Below are 20,862 nucleotides of genomic sequence, written 5' to 3' on the forward strand. Positions count from 1 at the left end.
GTGCTTATTGTTGAAAAAAGCAAGACATGTAAAACTGCTTATCCTAACAGATGACCAAGAAAAAAATTCTGTTGTCAGGACTTGCTTTCTGCATCATGAGGTCTTCACCAGCTAGCTATAGGAATGAAGTTGGGAACTTCCTACATAGTAACTGTGGAGTGAAAATTAATCATTTGATCTACTACTAAAGCATCCCTTAGTTTGTATTTCTTTATCAAAGGAGCTTGGAACAATCCTGCCAACAGATTAGTTTCTAAAGTGACTCACAGGATACATATTTCTACAGCTACTATGTTGTATCTAATATAAATTGATCTGTTTGCTTTATATTAACCCCAGTAACAGACCGTATGCCTCTGAAAACTAGTTGGGGGTGAGTGGGGGTATGCAATTGTGTTGACATCCTGTTTGTCAGTTACCTGTAGGCTGCTTATTGACCACTATGGAGGCAGGAGGCTGGCCTGATCCAGCACAATTCTTCTTCATGCATTTCTGGAAGGGAGCTCTCCTGCTTCCCCTGGTAGCTGCTTGAGTACAGGCTAGCAGCCTGCTATTCTTAACAGTCATGCTAGCTGAACCCTCCTAGACAAGAGTCCAGTAGCTCTCATAGGACTTTTAGCAGTGACTCACAATGGTGTGTTTTTTAGCTTTCCTTTAGAAAATAATTCATTGCAATGGCAGCTGATAAGCAAAAAGAGAATGTGTGCAAGTGTGGGGGAAGAACTTTTTGAGGGGCTTGGGGAAGAGGTATACTGTTCTTAAGCAGACTAGTACCACATCCCACTGATGCTATTCTTGGGGGGCCCATAGTACCCCGGAATGCCTATCCTCACTCAAAGCAGGAGTGCTCTACACATGGCTGACCAATGTCTCTGGGCACATCTGGCGCTTTGAATTCCTGGGCAACATCTCTAAACCAGCCACAAAACATGAGTAATTTGCCAGAAGGGTGGACTACAGGGCAGAAAGGTATGAGCTTCAATGCCAACTCGCTATTTGAGCCAACTATGAGCAACCTAGTTCACAGAAAGCAATTTAAAAAAAAAACCTTCGTTTTGCAAGCCCACTCATCCCTGTAGTCTCTGGACCGTCCGTGGACTCAGCCTTTCCACACAAGCATCTCAAATTCTGTGTGCGTGCTTTCCCTTGCTACCTCATTGCAAGTATATGAAAAAGCACACCCTTTTACCGGATTCCTTCTAAAGTTCCCTCACCACAGTCCTCCCTCCCTCTCACACGCACACAGACAGCTCCCATCCCTGCAGACCTACAAACACAAAGGAGTGGTGGAGAACTTCAGTGAACACCAGTGCCTACTCCTGCTTGAAACTACCCCTAGTTTTCCTAGAAGGTCAACCAGAGCAGCTAGTAGAAAACAAATTACTTGCATCTGGGGCTGAAGGATCTGGGAGATAAGCTAATTTTGAAAACAGTTCTAAACTAAGGCTGCCTCTTCAGGAACGTCAGCGCACAATCAAACTTTGGTGTGTGTGTTTTGGAGCAAGAACTACTTTATACAAATTTGTGCAGGCTTATTACTCAGTAAATCAACTAAGAATTCTTTAATCGGGTGACATGCCACTTCCGAGTAAGACAAGCCAGCAAAGCAATAGAAAAGATGGAGGAACTGATGAAGAGGTAGTTTTTCTCTGTTTCCTTTAAAGCCTTTTCTATCCAGAAGGGAGAGAATCCGCTACAAGGCTAACTTTGGAACATGGGAAATTAGAGAACACTTCACACGAAACTATACACATGCTACAGTAGTGAGAGAACCTTTTACTTGCCGATGATCTCCCTGTGAGATACACAAGCACAAGTACACAAAAGAAGCAGCATAAAAAAACATATTCGGAGGCTACGTATAGAAATAAGCAAATGTAATCACCCACCCCGATGTGAATTTGTTTCTTAAATACTTCACTGCTCAACAGGGTATGAGAAAACACTCTCTTCCATAGTTAATCTTACTGTCAAGACGATGGAAGGGTATTCATTTATTCATGTGTTCTGTTTTGAAAAGCAGATGCCTGACTGATCAAGGTGAAACCCAGATTCGTGCATGTTTTGCAACACACATAGAGAAAAACGAAAGCCCATGCCAAAATTTTGCATAACTGATCATACAAAGGTGGAACAGATCCCTCCCCCTATGCACACATCCCGGCAGACAACATGGCATCTTAAGGTACTTCCTGCAAACTTGAGTCTCAAGTTTTGAGTCTTTGGGGCTATAAGCATGAGATGCAATTCAACCCCAGGTGAGTATGTTTTAAGGCCTGCTGGTTTCAGTGGGAGCATGCTGTCCTTGTTACAACAACAACTGCACTGAAACCAATGGGACCGAGGCTGGAATTTTAACTGTTACGTAAGAACCGTTAAGAAAAAGTGACTGTCTGTGGCTGGACATTGCCTTTGGATATTTAAAAAAATTTCTCTGTTGGCCAAGTCTGGATCCCCTCCCACTTCAAGGCTGCATAGTGCAACTGCAGGACACAGAGCCTTGGATAAACCAATCACCAAACACTAACAGTGCATTTCAAATATGTTGAAAACATTTTTACCCCTCTACCCATACTTTAAATACAAAACATGCCATTCTTTGCATGTCCAGAAATAAAAATCTATTTATTATTAATACCAACTTTACATATAGTTTTCTTCATACTGCCATCTCCTTTCATTTTTTTCAACTTTAAAAAAAAGCAAAATAAAAGGACAAGGGAAACATCCTTATAATAAAACTGTGTGGAATTTCCCCCAGGGTGGATATGTTTCTTGCTATTACAAAACTAGTAAAATGTGAAGGAAAGATATTTCATAAAACAGGGTAACCTGCACTAATGTTATCCAGACTGCACTACATATGTTGGACAGAACTCTGCTTTTAAAACTTCTAAACTTTTTGCTAATAAAGTTTTAGAAATTAAATGAGCAAGAAAAACGTTTTTAAATCCTTTCCCACCACAATATGCAGCCTTTGCTCTGTTTAATGGGGACTTCAGCCTCAGTTTGAGCATCTTCCAACGAAATGACACACACACCTTACTTCTCCTGGGGCATAATGAGTTCATAATGGCCAACTTGGCCATCTTGCTTTAGCTGGTCTAACAAGTCCTCTTTGCGCCTCTTTCGGCTAACCACCAGATATCTATCACGACCTTGGCCGTGGGATTTGCTCTTAAGCCCATACTTTTGAGCAATCTGATGTATCTGTTTGCGCTCATCATTGGTGAGTTCTGTGGAGAAAGTTAGGTCAATTTTACTGTCCGAGAAAGCATAGTTCTGGATGATCTGCTCAATATCTTTCTTTGTGATTTTTGACCCTCTTTCAACATCAAGTCCTAGGCCTTCCCTTTTGAACTGCTCCTTCACTGCAATTGGCTCCCGGATGCCTTCGCCACTTTTGCCCAAACCACCCCCCGTCCAGCCCATTTTCCTTAAAATCTGGTTCCCGATGTTGTCTTCTTTGATCTGCTGTTTCAGTGCCTCTTCAGCTGAACGCCCGCAGATCTCATTCCTCGAAATGACATCTTCGATGGTGCCTTTCTTCAGGTTGTTGACAACTGTCGGCTGGGTCTTCTTTAAGACTTTGACCGCCTCCTCAGCCGCCACATGCTTGACCGTCTTCTTCACCCCAATGGCTTCCGCAATTAATTCATTCTCCAGCATCACCTTACACTTCCACCGCATCCCGGTCATCCTTTCGAAGACATACTCCACGGTCATCTTGTTGAACTGAGCCGTGTCATTCAGCGTGCACACGGGATTCATCGAGTTCTCATACACAACAAGATCCTTCAAGTCCTTCTTCTTAGTGGGGTCTCGGGCAGTGTTGCCCACTTTCTGAACTTGAACCGCTTTGGTGGCTCCAGCATTGGACTGGGTCTTCTGCAGGATCTTCAGTGCCTCATCTGCAGCGGCGTGCTTGCTGGTTTTCTTGGTGCCGTAGCCTTCGGCTAAGAAGTGATCCTGCAAGTAGACACTGCAGCGCCACAGGCGGTTTGGCATCAGGACGTATTTATACTCTACGGTCATTTTGTTGAAGGAGGCAGAGTTGTTTAGAATCCCAATGGCGTCGTTCGCGTTTTCCGTCAGGACAAAGTTCGTCCAGTGCTTTGCAGAGCTGGGGCCTTGCAGTGGGTCCGAGTTCGGCTGCCCGGGCAAGCATTCTTTCATGGCAGCGATAAAATCGTCAAGCTGCTTGAGTGCTGGTGGGAATTCGGTTGGAGATGTGCCGCTCTCGCACAGCACTAAATCCTCCCGAGTAGTGTTCTTAAATTTCCTCTTTGCCACTTTTACTTCCACAGGCTTCTGCAACAGCATCACCGCCAGCTCTGTCGCTCGGTCCCGGGAGCCGTTTTTGCTGCCAGCATAACCTGTGGTCAAATACACATTCTGGCATCGCACCTCACAAGCAAAGCCTTCTTTGAGTAGCTTCTTGTTCTTGGGGAGGTCGCCCGGGGAAATCTCTTTCAAGGGAGAATAAATATACTCGGGGTTGGTCTTGCAAGCCTGAATGGACCGGGTCAACAGGTAAGTGTAGTTGATCTTGTCAGTCCCACCACTAGCATCTGGGGTGGCAAGATTCTTGCGGAGGGCCGCTACAAGTTTGTTAATGAAACACTGCTTGGCTGTGATAACAGACTTGGGAAATGTTTCAGAGGCTGTTTGGACAAGAGAAGGTGCCCCAGAAACCGGGGCAACCCCACTGGCAGGCGTGTCTTTGGTTTTGGAAACCCCCTTGGCCTCTGTCTGGTTGCTCTGGCTGCTTCCATAGCCTAAGCCCACCGAGCTGGAAAACTGGGCGTCTCCATCCTGTGTACTGAAGCTGCTGAAAACCCGGTCAGCATAGTTTTGGATCTGCTGGGTTGTGATGTTCTCACTGGCATCCTGTGCTTGGTTTTCTGCAGCCGGTTCCTTTTCTCCGTCTCGCGTATTGCTGGCTACGAAGTGTATGGGTTCAAAACGAGGTCTGACACGGAATTTGGGAGGCTGCTTCCTTGGAGCTTCCAGACCTATGGAATGCAAGATGGTTATAACATGAAGATAACTGGTCTGTCTGTCTGTCTGTCTGTCTGTCTGTCTGTCTTTTAAAAGGCATAGGTTAAGGGCAGGCTTTTTCTCTGTAGCCACAATGACTTGTGATGGTTCAGGGTAGCACAACCAGAAACAAACATCAGGGGCCCCCTCCCCATGACATCTTCATCCAACAACAAACATCGGTCTTCTTCCACATGATGTGCCAACTGTGGGCAAGCCTTGTGCAGGCATGATTTCTGACTAGGAGCAGAACCGTGTGCTGGGCTGGCTTCCATTCAGAAGTGCTGCTGTGCAGACTTGTCAGGGGCAGGGGGCGGGGGGGGGGGGGCAATGCAGCCTGTGGCTGACTGATGTGACACTTCTGAAGAGAAGCCCAGCCAAGGGCTGGCTCCACTCCAGGTCAGCCGCCAGTCACATTGGGTTATCCCCAACACAATGCTCACTGACGCCTGAGCTCGCCCTTGATACGGGGTGGACAGCTGATGTCGAGCAGACCAGAACAGCTGCTTCATATTATCAGTGCATTACATTATAGCCCATCTTTCTTTCTTTCTTTCTTCCATCCTTCACGCCTTCCTTCCTCAAATGCACTGCCAGCCACCAGGTAGGAAGACCAGTGTGACACCGACTGTTTACAAATGTTCACTTACGCCTCACCACTTTGTCCTGGCCTTGAAGAATTCATCTTTCCTCTCCACCCTTTCCCCCTATTCTCCTTCCCATCTTCTACAACTAGCACACAAGATGTTGGGGACATGGCTGAGCTCCTGCCGAAGGTTTGGGGCTCTGCGCAGCCCACCCACTCCCCAGTCACAGCAGAGACAAGTTTCCTAGTGGGCTAGTTCCTAGTTTCCTAGTTCTCTGCCCCATGTACCCTTATTCTCTGTAGGGCTGAGAGGAACTCGCCTTGCTAAAGGTTCCATTTAGATGCCAGGAAGTACTTCCTGACAGTCAGGACCCCGAGGGTGTGGAATGGACTTCCACGGGAGGTGGTTGAGGCCCCATCAGTGAGGGTGTTCAAAGATAGGCTGGACATGCACATGGTGGGCATGTCGTGAGCGGAGCCGGCTGGTGCCGGAGGTCAGACTAGATGGCCCGGGGGACCCCTTCTGACTCGCTCTGTTTCTGTGCTGTGTACAGCAACAGATGGGTGCTCAGGACTACAGGCACGGCATCTTCTGGGAATGGGGAAATAGCAGTACTCACCGTGGGCAGCGTCATCCAGCGGGGAGCGTGGCCTCTTTGTCGCCTTGGCACCGGGGACCAGCTCATAGGATGGCATTGCACCCACATCGATCCCCTCGGACATTGGCAGGATTTTCTCCATAACCTGAGAGCCATACCTGTGTTCCAAGAAAGAAAGCCTCAGGTCACCACCTGCAGTTATGACCCCTTCCTCTTCACTCCACTCCACTCCACTCCCACCCTGGGTTGAGTCCAGCCTTAGGAGGAGGGAGCCATCCAGCCTTCCCCAGCCGGCTCCCTCCTGCTGTTATCCACTGGCTGGGGAGTTATGGGAACCGGCATCCAAGATATCCTCCACATCTGATGCCCCCTGGATCTTCTGGACTACAACTCCCAGCATTTCTGGCCACTGATCATGCTGGCTAGAGGCTGATGGGAGCTGAAGTCCAGAACATCTCCATGGCATCAGGCTGGGGAAGGCTGAGATACAGGAATGTGAGAAGGTGATGTATACGGAAAGACTGGTGGTCCATCTGGCCTGATGTTTGTTTCTTTGTTTATGATAGCTGTATGCCTTTCCATAGTGCAAGGGCTCTCTGGGTGGGTCACAAAACAACTGGACAGTTCTGGTATTCTCCAGACGGACAAGAAGAACTTTCTGGGGTTTCAACACAGGTCTTTTTTAGCCCTGTCAGAAGATGCTTGAGACCACCTGCTTGCCAAAATTACGTGTTTTATCCCTGAGTTGCAGTTCTTTCCCTAACAATCAAGTAAGATGCTAGTCCTCATGGTTCTGAACTAAGAGCTTAAGAAGTCGCATGGTATTTTGTTACACTACTGAGCTGTCTAGATCTGTATTATCTACACAGGCCTTCCCTCCAGATGGACTGGACTGCAACTCACATCATTCTCAGTCAGGAATCCTATGAGCTGCATTCCAAAGCATCTAAAGTTTGGGTGTGAACATAATGTTATTGTTTAGCTATAGGCCCAGAAGGAAAACAGAAGCTGAGTCACACGTTTAGCTTTCAATTTCTCGGCTGCCAATGCAAGAAGCACACCAAGCAACGCGCTTTTCATTACTGAAGAACAGAAAACATGGATTCACTGGGTGCAGCAAAATTCTTCCTGACAAATACTTTTTGCTTGGAACTTGACAAGAGGGCACCGAGTAACATAATACACAATATTGTCAGTAACAGCTTTTAGCAAAACACACCCAGCTGCTCTTTGGTGGCAATTTCTTATAAGAGAGCATCAGGGATCATGTGTGAAAACATTCCTACAATTCAGATAAGTGTCTTTCTAATGATCCGACGTGATACACAGATGCAATCCAGAACAGCCTTCGCCGACCCGGCAGCCTTCAGAGGCATCTGGACCACAACTCCCAGAATTCCTATCCAGCAGGGCCCTTGACTAGGGAATTCTGGGTGTTACAGTGCAAAATGTCAGAAATGCACAAGGTTGGAGAAGGTAAATCTAGAGGAATGGATGCTTAGCATTAGTCAGAAAGGCTGTTCCAAGCTCCAACAGCCTTCACAGAGACCTCCAGCTGCTGAATCTTGGAGCGCTGACAATCAAGAACTCTAGCAAGTGTCTCTCCTGCAGTTACAGTCCCGCAAACAGAAAGATGGCAAAGTTAGCATCCCACTGTGAAAACGCAGAAGCTGGAATTATATCCTAGCCCAAACAGAAGTGCCCACCGACTTCTGCATGAACGTGAGCAGCAAAGATGGCAACAGAGAAGAAGTGCTTTCTTCAGAAAAGAAGTCTGGATCTTTTCCAGCTCCTGAACTAAAAAGCTCCACAGCTCAAGGCCACGCTGCACAGAGAAAACATCTCTAGCTAAAAAGATTAGAAGGACCAAAGGACTGGGTGATCTGCAACAACCCCTCAGCGATTCAAAATGTTGCCCAAGCTTGTGAAAGGGGCCCGAGGGAGCCACTGATATTCCCACCCCTCTGAGCACCAGGCGACTCCCTGCATCTCCAGACACACCATAAAGAGTGGAGAAAGGCTTGGGACAGGCTGGGGGGGGGGGGGGGTCACATCTTTGTTCTGAGGAATGGCTGCGTTGTTGATGGGGTTTTAGGTAGAAACAAGTCCACTGCAGGAGGATGTGATGGAGCTTCAGAAAGCTCTGGAGAGCATGGAGAAATCAGAGAGAAAGCCCTCCCCACCATGCCCCCTTCTCTGCTGTTACACCGTAATTCAGATCTTGCCATGAAACCGGACCGGCAGGAAAGTTGGGACTGGTCCAGCAGGGCCCCTGTGGTCTCGCTCTGCATTAGTCCAAAGGTCCGTGGAGTGCAGAATCCTGTTCCCACCATGGCCAACCAACTGCCCAAGGAAAACCCACACACAAGGGCAACAGCAGCCTCCCACCCATGTTCCCCAGCAACTGCTGCCGTACACATACTGTGTTTGACACCAGAGGCTGCGTGTGGCCCTAAGGACTGGTAGCCACGGGCAGCCTTCGCCTTCCATGAATCCATCCAACCCCCCTTTAAAGCACTTACACCGGTCGTCATCGCTGCATCACAAACCGCTTTTGGAACTTTGCGTGAAGCGGTTGCAGGGCCTTGCCAGGGGCCATCCACTTCATCTATTTAAAACATTTGTATCCCACCTATTGAGCCACAGCACTTTGTGAGCAATGCACACCGAAAACCTCTTCACGATTGTGCAGATGCAGTCTGAAGGATGGGGCATGCCCCCTGGACTACTGTCTCTGCGTTCGGGGCAGGGAACGAGCCAGTCAAATGCAGCCTGTGACTGCTGCTCAAGGAACACGCTGGGCTCAGGGGGCTTTTGCTTTGGTTTCTGGCCTGCAACTCAGGAACATCAGAAGCTGCCTAAGACAGGACGAGACCATGTGCCTAGCTAGCCCAGTATTTTCAACACTGGCTGGCAGCTCTCCGGAATTTCAGGCAGAACTCTTTTTAGTTCTACCTGGTAATACTGGGGCTCCCTCCTGGGTCCTTCGGCATGAAAAGCACATGGCCTCCTATGAGCTGGTCTTTTCTGTTTGGGGATTGTTCATTGATTCTGTTAGGAGCACTGGATTTCTGGAATCTGGGTGCCCTGGGTTCAGCTCCCTTCTCTATAGTGAGGCTTAGGTAAGTCACTCTCTCCAACCCACCTTGCCGAATTGCTGTAGGGTTAGAGATGATCAAGGTGATCACCTTGGATGGGGTGTCAGTGCCAATTAGAGTAAAGCAGCTCGCAACCATTTTGGTGAAGCCATTTTCAATGCATCACCAACCCACAATTTAAGTTCCAGCCTGAGTCCTGCCTAAACACACCCCACTGTCCTATTAGCAACATCTCAGCTTATGCAAAGGAAGGCCTAGTTACCATGACAAAAGAGCTCTGCATAAGCATCACTCAGCACAGGGGAAGTGCTACATGAGCCAGGCAAAGACATCAACTCTTTTTTAGCCTTTTAGAACATGATTACCCTATGCAAATCAAGCCATTGCTTCAGCAACCCCAAAACCCAAGAAAGTAGGACGGTTTTCTTTGATAATTACCTCCCCACCTCCACAATAAAAGGGAGGGAATCACTCAGAAAGTTAAAATTATGCAAAATAAGCCTCATTTCTTTTACTGAGAGCAAACTTTGGTCCAAACTCACTGTCTTCAACCATGAAGAAACAGCTGACAAATAGAGGCATCAGCTGACTTATTTATATCTCACCATTTTTCCTGTGAGGAAATCAAGGCGTCTTACATCGTTCTCCTTTTTATCTTAACCTCACAATAACCCTGTGAGGTAGGTTAGGCTGAAAGTCAGTGACTGGCCCAAAGTCACCCAGTGATCTTTGCAGCCAAGTGGGAAGGAAAGAATTAGCTGATTAATCATTGGCCAAAGAACAATCCCAGGGTAACGTTGGACTGGGACATGGGATACCTGGTTCTAGTCTCCACCCTGCCATGGATGCAATGGGTTTAGTGGGAAAGGAAGGAAGGACGGAAGGAAGGGGACCGATGCCACCAAAATACAACAGGGTGGCAGTGTAGCTTCTGCCCCACCAGCTCTGAATCGCTGTGGTTAGCCGAAAACGGACATCTAACTGCTCTGCAGAGTGAGAGGGACCCTACGAGGGGTGCCTGCAATCTTCTGTTTGGAAGCCTCACTGGAATGCACTTAATGAACTAAATGTAAACCTGCCTAGGCAATAAGACTGGTCAGCCAGGCCCCACTTGTAGGTCAGCTGGGTGAGCAGACAAGGGACGGAGACTTTGCAGGGGTGGTCCCTCCTGTTGCTGGTGCTTTCCTCTGTGCTTTTACGTGCGCTTTAAAGACATCTTTATTTTGATCAATCCACTTTTTGATGAAATTAGGAGGTTGGTTTTTAATGTCATTTCTCTCTTTCACTGTGCTTTTTATTGTGCCAATAAAAAGTTAGACGGTTGCCGCTTTTACATGTTTATATATAATTGATTTTAAATGCTCTGCCATATAAACTGGCTTGAGAAAACATGTGTTTAGAAAGGCAACATACACACTTTTGAATAAAAAAAGAAGCCTGCTAAGTAGCAAATCTTCAGTATAGTCACAAAACATCACCCATTGTTAGAAGGTAAGTGTATCCATAATGCTTTCACACCTTCTCTATTGCATGGACCAAAATCAGAATTGCCACTCCAAAAAAAGTACCTTTAACATGCAGTATTAAAGGTTCAACATAAACTCCTGCCAAAATTAATCAACTAAAACATGTGCTGCTTCATCTACCAATTGGAGATTGCAATTCCTTCCAATGGGAGAAAGAGAGACTTTTCCACAGTACATACACAGCAATCAATGACCAGTGGCTTTCTCCTAGCAGAGTTGTGTTTTTCTTTTAAACTAATGCACCACTATATCTAGCAACTGGGCCCAGACCAATGATGTCCAAGAGCAGTAGTAACTAGGAGAACAGTTTGACCTCTGCACCTTCCTGTCAGGGGCCAGCCTAAGTCTTGATCCAAAGGGCATCTCTTTATATTATTCACCAACACTTCTTTCTCCAACTCAGGCAAAGAGCAAATGCAGTTTTGGGACATGCTGGAGAAAACTGGATTAAAGAATATAATGCATCTCCATGCACACAGTGAGTCCACCCATAACTGATTTTTTATGTGATACTTCTGTACCACTCAGTATAATACACTGTTCATGTATATATGAAATAATATAATCAAATACTTTAATTTCAAATGTGACAATTAAATATTATTAAAGTATTATTAAATATTTAATATAAAATCCCCAAGCAGTTCACATTTAGAGGCAGTTCCCTTGCCAGGTAGGATGGTGGAGTGGCAGTGACTAGATTCGAACTCAGGGTTCTCAAGCTTGCTAGGACTGGCAGGGAGAGCAGTACAAGCTACGATGGCCACAGAGAAGGCAAGTCATCACTCAGAGGCAGGTTGTTATTCACCCCATTAAAAATACATAATTACATGTGTCAGAATGACTTTGGGCAGGTGGCCCAAAGATCACGAAGGTAGCAGAACAGAGCACCACCGTTGCATGCAGAAGATCCCCGTTCATTCCTCAGCATCTGTCTTAAAACAGCAGCAAGCAACTGCGTCTCTCCAGATACTCTGGCTGGCAACTACCCTGATCCTTCACCGCTGGCTGCCCGGTCAGGGTCGCTGGGAGTTGCCCAGCTCTGCTGGATCCAGGAGCAGGTAGCAGGGAAGTCCCACCTTTGCCCAAGACCCCCGAGAGTTACCAGCTCAGAAGCAGGCAAGCTGGTACCTGGCCATCCTGGCCGAAGCCTACAGAACTGGTGGTGCACAGCACTGGAGAATGCAGTGCTCCTGCTTCACACTTTACAGTCTGCGGTTCCGTCTGGGGCAAACCGAACTCTCACGTACTTCGGCAACTCATTCATGATGGAATTGCACCAAGTTGGGTCAACAGATTCGCCTGTCTCAACACATAAACAAGATGCTGGGATGCATCTTCCCCATTTTAAATCTTTTAGTTATTTCTCCCTCACCTGTAGTAAGTCTTGCTGTACTAAAGAGAGTGCAACCCTTCTGAATTCTTGCCACAAGCAGAATTAACATCTTGAACAGGCTGGTTAAGCCCTTAAATATATGCAACGCTTTCGGAAAAAAAGGGTACATTGCTGTGCTTGTACAAAGTGTCTTATAAGAGGTATATTTTTGCCAAGCCTTCATTTCAGAATGGTATCAGGAGGCAGGAAAGGTCATTCCTCATCTAAGATCTTAGGGGAGCCACTCAACAGCAGAAAACATTGGTCCTGATGAAGCAACCAGACCTGGTATATGTCCGTTTCCCATGCTCCTCAGTCCGGATGCCTTGGGACCTGCTGTGGGCTGCACTCAGTGGATCCCAGACGAACACAGCTGGACAAGTCACTGAGCAATGCGAAGCCAGCACCAGAGACAGCCATGGCAGGACAGGACTCTATTAGGCACCCCGGAGAGGGTGGGGGCCTATGTAGACCCCCATAAAACAAGGAACCTGCACTGCAAGGTCCATCCCAAGGCTGCCTGCATGTCATGCCCTCTAACCTCAAAACACCTGTTTGCAACATGCTCTGCTAGGAAAGGATGTAAGGGCGCAAGTATTCTGGGAAGGCGGGCAGGCGCTCTGCTCAAAACGTTTCCAAATACTAAGTGGGCAGACATGCCCTGCAGGGGCAGAACAAAGGCCAGGCCTCTCCAGGACAGAGGTGGGCAAACTGCAGTTGTCCAGATGTTTTGACCTGGAACTCCCATGAGTTGGCTATGCGGGCTAGGAGTGATGGCAGCTGTAGGCCAAAACACCTCTATGGCCAACCCATGACCTAGGCTCCAGCCCCACCCACAGGATGGACAAGGCAGATTGCTAGGTCCAGAAGACGGACCAGAGCACAGAGAGTAGTCAAGGTCCCGATCATGTCACTTAAAAAATGCAAGAGAAGTCAAGGGCCAGGTTTGATCTACGACAGGGATGCCAAGCTAGGTACCTTCCCCCTGAACCCCGAAGGAATTGGGAAGGTGGAACACTTTTGGGATTCAAGTAAAGTGGCACAGAAAAACTAATCTGCCTTTGGTGGGCATCGCTACCCAACTCTTTAAGGCTCTTCAGGACAACATCTGCTCAGACGCCACTGAGATGCTCAAACGAAGAAAGATCGTAGTCCTTGGGAAGGAGTCCTTCTATTCTGACAATGCTCTGAGGGTGGACACAGCTATACATGGCGAACACCCCACCTATCTCCTCCCAGATCACCTCGAATCAGAAAGTGAAAGCATTCTTATCCCGAAAGGCTTCGTAGGGCTAATTCTGCTGCTCCTTTAGCCAAATAATTTTTCTATCCCAAACGTCTTGCTTTAAAGGGGTGGCTGCATGGAGCCCACGCTTGGGTCGCTGTCTGCATTCATTAGTAGGAAAGCAGGGTATAAAGATATGCATATATTTAAATACCACCAGGAATACTACCAGTCACAGAGCGGTAAAGAAAGGGGCAGATAACAGCGGAGGAAATGCAGCGAATGAATGAATGAATGAATGAATGAATGAATGATGGGGCCGGGGTCCCGTATTACCGATCCAGTCCTTCTCCTTTTGATTCTGCCATATATCCAAACTGCAGGTGGAAGATCCATGCAGCCTTCGTGTGAATGCGTTTTTCTGTGGGGGAGGACGCGCCCCCGATCTTACGTGTGCCTGGGGCTACTGGGGGAGGGGAAGGCACGGCACCAATGCCCCCCTCTTCTCACCTGCATCCCATGAAGACATGGTTGGACCAGGCGTGCGAAAGCGCGAGGAGCTTCTGGAAGGCGGCGGCGTGGCCCGAGTAGCCCGGCAAGTTGCGGAGCAGGAACTGCTTGCGCAGCGCCCAGTGCCGGTCGCTCTCCTGCTTCTCGCGCCAGGGCTCCAGGTCGGGCTCCGTCGCGGGCACGGCAGGCGGCGGCGGCGGCGGCGGCTCCGGCTGGGAGGAAGGCGGCGGCTGCGGGGACAAGAAATCCCCGCCTGGCAGCGTCCACCCTCCGCCGGCCATGGGCTGGTCTGGGCTCGGCCGGCCCGTTCGGAGAAGGCCAACCGGCCCCGGCGCGCCAAGCTAGCGGAGGGTGGCACACACAGGATGGAGCCAGCGGCCGGATCCGGATTCGCTTGATCCGGATCCAGAAAGACAAGCGGCGTGTGTTTGTAGAGGGGAAGGGGAAGAACAGGAACAGCTGCGCACGAAGCCTCCCGCGCCGTTCACACGTGCAGCCGCGCCGTGTCGCGCCGCCGTGCTCCCTCCCCCGCGTCTCCTCCGCGCTCGCTCGGCCGCTGGCCCGCGCGCGCCGCTCCCTCCTCGCTACAATGTAACCTTTTTTCTTTCTCTTTTTTTCTTTCCTTGTTACATTCGGCTCACGTGGGTGGAATGGAACGTCCAAGGCGCGCGAGATCTTCCGAGGGCCTGGAGCATGTGGCGGAGGCTGCGGCGGCCATAGAGAAGCGGCAGCGCCGGACAGCGCCTCCTGGCGGCGGGGGGGACCGGCCGCGGTGCTGCTGGACGCCGCACGGCTGCCTTCTGGTGCTCTCAAGCAGGGCCCGGGGTGGAGTCCAACGAGGAGAAAGGGGGTGGAAGCAGAGAGGCGAATGGACTGTACCAGCTGGGTTCTCAGCTCAGAGATGCCTCTAATCACATTTTCCACTCGTTCATTTATAATATTTCGGCGCTGCCCAATAGCCAGAGTTTTCTGGCCAGGGTTTAAAAACGCGCGCGCAAAACCAAATCTGTTTTAAAATGCAATCGCAACAAAAATATAACGAATGTATTTTTTTTAATGTTGCCTTTCCTTCAAGATGCTCGGAAGTCACATATAAGCATTGTCCCCCACCCCTGTGCACCCCTTCACAACAACCCTACGAGGCAGACCAAGGCCAAGGGAAAGTAAATGCAGGATACTGGTCCATGGTTACCTACCATGGATGAATGGGGAATGGAAGCTGCATCTCTGTCCATCTAGTGCAACAATCCGATCTAGGGTGCAGAAGCTTTTTTCTGTGCAAGGTCACATTCCCTTCAGGGTTCATCTTCTATTTCTTCTGGCTGCTCCCTCGGCTCCCATGAAAATAGTCAAAGCTCTGCTTTCTCCAATCTCAGCACCACTCTTTTTAATACTTCCCCACATTCAAGGAAAATCTGGAAAACCTTTGCAAACATAACATCAGCTCAGCCTCAGGACCAGGACCCAAATTTTTCTGGACTCCAACAGGAAGACGTCGCCCTTTTCCTAATTATAATATCCCCACTCTCCACAAATTCATATACACAAACACGCATCTCTTTTCCCCCAACATGGTTCAGGGGGGACACATGGTTCACCCCTCATTTTGTGCTCACAAGAACCCTGTAAGGTGGGCGAGACTGAAAGAATATGACTAGCTCAAGTTCATCCAGGAATCCTCATGAGTGAGGCTTATCTTCTTGAATATATAAACAAGCTTTCTTCAATGCTAAAAATTCAGCAATGTTCTACTTTCATAGAAGATAAAGAAGAGAACCAAGTTTAGTTTCTCATGATCAAATGCTATTAAGTCTGGGTCTCCCAAGATCTCCTCGCATAGGGCTTCCAGTTGTTTTAATCCAGAAATGCCCTTTAATATCCCACCTTAACCCTAAACCCAACAGATGTATCCAGACGGGCAGATCTTCTGTTGCTCAGCTTGAACCTGCGAAGTTGCCTGGGTAAGCGACACACATCAATTCTCCTTCCCAACTTGAAGACACAAACCTCTTGCCATGGATTGTATGAAGTTCTTCTCTCCAGCTGCTCCAGAAGCGGTTGCTACACATCCATTCTGGGAGACAGGGATGTGCGGGTGGATGCGGGGAGGGACAGCTTCAGTAAAGCGAACAGTTTTGGTTTTCATGGCCCAGTGCAGCTCTTGTCTCATGGCGAATGCAGACATTTCTGGGGCTCTTCCTAAGAATGGAAGGCTATAAAGCCCAGGCTTTGGGAAATTGCTCAGCTTTTGGACACTGGGAAAGTTCACTGCACTCCCTGTGGAACCTGAATAACCACCTCGCCATTCTTCTGATAAAGCCCATCCAGCAGGCGTTGAATAAGTAGGCATTGAATTCCTTGCAAAAGGAAAAAAGGCAGGAGATCTTTATTTATTAAACGTTTATATACTGTCCCATACTTAGATGTCTTGGGATGGTTTGCAATGAATTAAATATCTCGCTGCAATGTAACAATAAGGAGGGGGGCAGACAGAAACACTTTTTGCCCCCTTGATGTCTGAACACTAAGCATGGATAAAGCCACTGGATCTCAGATCCCAACAGAAATACGTGATGGAAGATACAGCCTCCAAGATGGGTCAGGTCCAGCTTACCCTCACTGCTGACAACACTGGAAGAATACAAAACAATTGTAATTTTCCAGTATAAAATTAAAATACAGCTTTTTGCAGAACACATGTTCAGTCTTAAAAGGTTTCAGAATGCTATAATTATTGTAGAAAACATAAATGGCTTATTGTGAAGACGTTTAATGCTGTTATGACATCTAATTATTACAGGGCAATCTAAGTATTTTCGCTAAGAAAGAAGCCCCGCTAAGCTCAGTTTGACTTCTTTGCTAGCTAGGATTTCATCGCTAGTACATAAGATTTCACTGCAAATTGACCAAAGTGTTTAAAACTTTGTGATCAATTAAAACTGCATGTACTTGCAATTACTAAAATGGTTTTGAATAGAAAAATGATTTTGTTTCAAATGTGCATGTTGCAGTAATTGTAGACTTAGAAGTTCCTCCTGCAGAAGAAGAAAACCGTTCTGAGATGGTGATTGTAACCTGTGTTTTTTATATATACATTATAAACAATTATATGTCACCCATTTTGCTGGAATGCTGTGTAGCTGATTTTTTTAAAGCATTCATTACCTAATTTGGCCAAGCAATTAAAGATTATAGCCCAAATATAGTTTGACATACGGTGTGGATCAGTAGTGTTGGGAAAATTCAGATAAATCCTGGGAGAAAAAGGTTGCTTCTATGTGCCTTTGTGTTATAAAATCAAATCTGCACCCCTTTCTCAGAAAGCAGCAGAATTCCAAGCTAGGTCACTGTTTAGTGCTGCTGTTATTTTAAGAAGATGGAATTCTTAATTGGACTGAGAAGCTGCTATAGGTTAGCACTATTAGTGAGGAAATACTTGTGTTCTCAACAGCTGCAGAAAAACTGAGACAATGGTGCCCATTTACTTCTGAGTGGACCCACTTAAGCATCTAGTTCCCCAGAGGCAGGCGCCTGCACACTGTAGTTGTCAAACCAGTTTTCCCCAAGTGGTTCCTCAACCAGATGTATTTGCATGTTCAAGCAGACACATCGGGCTGACCTGAACTGTCAAGAATTTACTAGATTGACATATCAATAAAGCAACCAATAATGTTTTCCATACTATTGTTACTATTGTATTGTACAATACTATTGTATTGTATTTCTCATCAGTTTAGAACATTATGTCATGCCTAAAGAGATCAGGATGCTATTGTACTAACATTATTTGGAAACTGAACACTCTGTATTGGTGTATGTGACTTTGTTGTTGTCGTTGTTAGTCACGAAGTCGTGTCCGTCTGACCCATCCCAACCCCATGGACAACATTCCTCCAGGCCTTCCTGTCCTCCACCATCTCCCAGAGTCCCCTTAAGCTCACGCCAACTGCTTCAGTGACTCCATCCAGCCACCTCATCCTCTGCCGTCCCCTCCTTCTTTTGCCATCAGTTGGGCCCAGCATCAGGCTCTTCTCCAGGGGGTCCTTCCTTCTCATTAGGTGGCCAAAGTATTTGAGTTTCATCTTCAGTATCTGGTCTTCTAAAGAGCAGTCAGGGTTGATCTTCTCTAAGACAGACTGGTTTGATCTCCTTGTGGTCCAAGGGACTCGCAGGAGTCTCCTCCAGCACCACAATTCAAGGGCCTCAATCCTTTGGCACTCAGCCTTCCTTATTGTCCAGCTTTCACAGCCATACATTGCAACTGGGAAAATCATAGCCTTGACTATATGCGCTTTTGTCGGCAGGGTGATGTCTCTGCTTTTTAGTATGCTGTCTAGGTTTGCCATAGCTTTCCTCCCCAGGAGCAAACATCTTTTAATTTCTTGGCTGCAATCACCATCTGTGGTGATCTTGGAGGCCAAGAAAATAAAATCTAGCAGGTTATAAAAGTGTCGGCACATGGGCTGTGATTCTGCAGTTGAGTTTGCCTCTATCCAGTAATGCGTTATTGTTAGTTACTGCAGGTACTGGGCCACTGATCAATAAAGCCTCAGAGGTTCAAATGTTTGATCTTCCCCAGAAATCTGAGTGTTCATTCCTTACACATTGAAAACTGAGATTCCATCAGTAGCATGTCATTTAAGTGTATGCATATTGTGGAAGTACCATGCAATGCTATATACCAAAAGGATACGGCAACTTAGGTTATCCAATTCATTAAAGAGGCTGCATAATCAAATAAGCACCAAAGAACACCAACTTTTGGGAGGGTCACTTTTTATTGAAAATTGACAACATTAGAAACATAGCAAGCTCAACAGTGCTGGTTCTTTCATGTGGGTCATGTAAATAGATAGAGTGCAGTGTCAAATCACAATTCTTGTTTGTAAAGAAAGAAAGAAACAAACAAACAAAAAGATTTTTAAAAAGACGGGGGAGAGAGAAGGGGAGAGACAGGAGAATAAAGTTCTGGGAACTAGACCCCATGCAGTGGACATTCCAGAAAAGTTCCAAAAGTGGTTGAAAATGCATTTTGAAGGGCAGTAAGATGTGACTTGCGTGATTAACTTTGAAAACAAAATGACCAATTACTGACTAGTTTCTCCAGAAACCTTGTTATCAGTAACAATAAAGTCAGTTTTGCAACCCAGAATGATTTTGAGGAGGGTTGACATTCTGGGATTTAATTTACTACAGGACTAATACTTCTTCTTCATCCTACGTGTTTTCCTCCCCCTAAGCTTCCTGTACTTTAACATCTTCAGCACGTCCCTGTATTACTGCTCCTAGATGGAGGAGGGTAGGCAAGTGCTGTTTGGAGAATATGTTCACTTTTTGGATCACTGTTTATTCTCAGCCACCATGGTGCACTGGCCTGCAGTAAATTTAGCGGGAGGATAACTTTTTAATACTTATGTTACAAATATTACTCAATCAAGTTGATCACTTTTTACTGAAGTGGCAGAGTTTATCTATGATCCCAGTGAAAAATATATTTCCCCCCTTACTCTTTCCCCACTGCCCTTAACTACAGTGTTAAAATTTAATATTCCTCAGAGGTAGCAAAGTCACTTTTTCTCTGTTTGCTGTTCATTGCATAAAACATGTTTTGTCTTTTTTAATCCACGCAAACCAATGAATTAGCAGAATTTTTCACAGATACTTTAAAAACACCCATCATATTTATATTGAGGCAAAAGAGGAAGAAAATAATCTTTTAAAAAACTAAAACACCTGTCTCAATGTTGTTTGAGCAAATTAGTCATCAATTTGTCCGCCATCTTTTGGTTGCTCCTTGAACCTCTAAACCAGACGTTCATTGCTCCGGTATTTTTCCTGTTTTGTTGCATAAACCACAAGATGCCTCAGCTTTTCAACACACTCCATGCACATCAGAAAAATGGGAAAATAAACAAAACCAAGTCTTTCCAAAGATCTGAAGACTTTCTCGTTCCTCCCCCTCCCTCTCCCGAGCAGGGTGGGAATCCCTAAACGTTTCCGCATGTGGAAATCTTCTCCCTCAGACATAATGCAGCAGGTGGAGACAGATTAGAAAAAGCTAGAGAGAGAAAGAGAGAAGGAGAGAGAAAGGAGAAGAGAAAAAACACAGATCATCAATATAAAAGCTGGGGTGCATTCAAGGAAAAAGCAGAAAACACATCACAGGACACAATCAAACTGAGTGGAAGGAGACATGAATGGACTGATGCTTTTGGGCCACCGTTGGATCTCAAACTGAGTCGCACTGATGCATCAGGAGCGGTCAAACCTATTGAATATTTGGAGCCAACGCACATTATAGAATTAAGGCTGCAAACAAACTGTCACAACATCCATGGAAAGGCAAGTTTAAAATACAGTTCTTTTTCATTTCAGCGCAAACATTCAGAGGATGGTAAGAAAGAACACAAAAGCAGCATTGCTGAATCAGGTCCTTGGGCATGTTTGCCCTTAGCAACAGCAATTCAAAGATAGACTGCTCCTGAAGACAGAGGCTCTATCAAAGTTCCATGGCAGAAGAAATAATATAAAAACCCTCCTCCCTGAAAGATACACTTTGGTTACTTTTTATCCTACCTTACAGAGCTGCTAAGAAGATAAATGGGAAGGGGGCACATGGACACACAATCACGTCTACATGTGTTGAGATTTTGGAAAGAAATAATAAAAATGCAGCTCTTGTTTGCTTCAATGGGCTTGAAGAGTAGAAATTTCTAATAGGCTGCCTGCCAACAGCCACTTCCAAATGGATCTGCCTCTCAGAACTACCTTTGGGGAAAGGTGATTTCTTTTGAAAAATAATTAGCCAGTTAGGAGTATCAAAAGTGCTCTAGATTTTGAGGCTTCCTTCCATCTAGCTGAACATCAACACTTAATTTTTGTCAGAATCACCCTACCTCTTGC

The 20,862-nt window shown here is 46.5% G+C and overlaps 2 protein-coding genes across 2 annotated transcripts in view; both read right to left on the reverse strand.

Annotated features, from left to right (window-relative positions):
- Positions 1 to 1,756: 1,756 nt before the first annotated feature.
- Positions 1,757 to 15,038, reverse strand: NKRF (NFKB repressing factor). Its single transcript, XM_044427271.1, has 3 exons — positions 13,960 to 15,038; positions 6,247 to 6,383; positions 1,757 to 5,015 (listed from the first exon to the last, which is right to left on the reverse strand). The coding sequence occupies exons 1-3, from the start codon at positions 14,238 to 14,240 to the stop codon at positions 3,043 to 3,045; spliced, it is 2,391 nt and encodes a 796-aa protein (XP_044283206.1). The 5' UTR covers positions 14,241 to 15,038; the 3' UTR covers positions 1,757 to 3,042.
- A 3,680-nt stretch (positions 15,039 to 18,718) lies between these two features.
- The window catches only part of SEPTIN6 (septin 6), a 52,966-nt gene continuing 50,822 nt past the window's right edge, over positions 18,719 to 20,862 (reverse strand). Inside the window, exon 10 of the mRNA XM_044427259.1 lies at positions 18,719 to 20,017. Within this exon, the coding sequence (XP_044283194.1) occupies positions 20,008 to 20,017 (10 nt within the window). The 3' untranslated portion in view covers positions 18,719 to 20,007. The remainder of the gene's footprint in view (positions 20,018 to 20,862) is intronic.

The sequence above is a fragment of the Varanus komodoensis genome, unplaced genomic scaffold (genome assembly GCF_004798865.1).
Source record: "Varanus komodoensis strain SLA01 unplaced genomic scaffold, ASM479886v1 scaffold18_3, whole genome shotgun sequence".
NCBI lineage: Eukaryota > Metazoa > Chordata > Lepidosauria > Squamata > Varanidae > Varanus > Varanus komodoensis.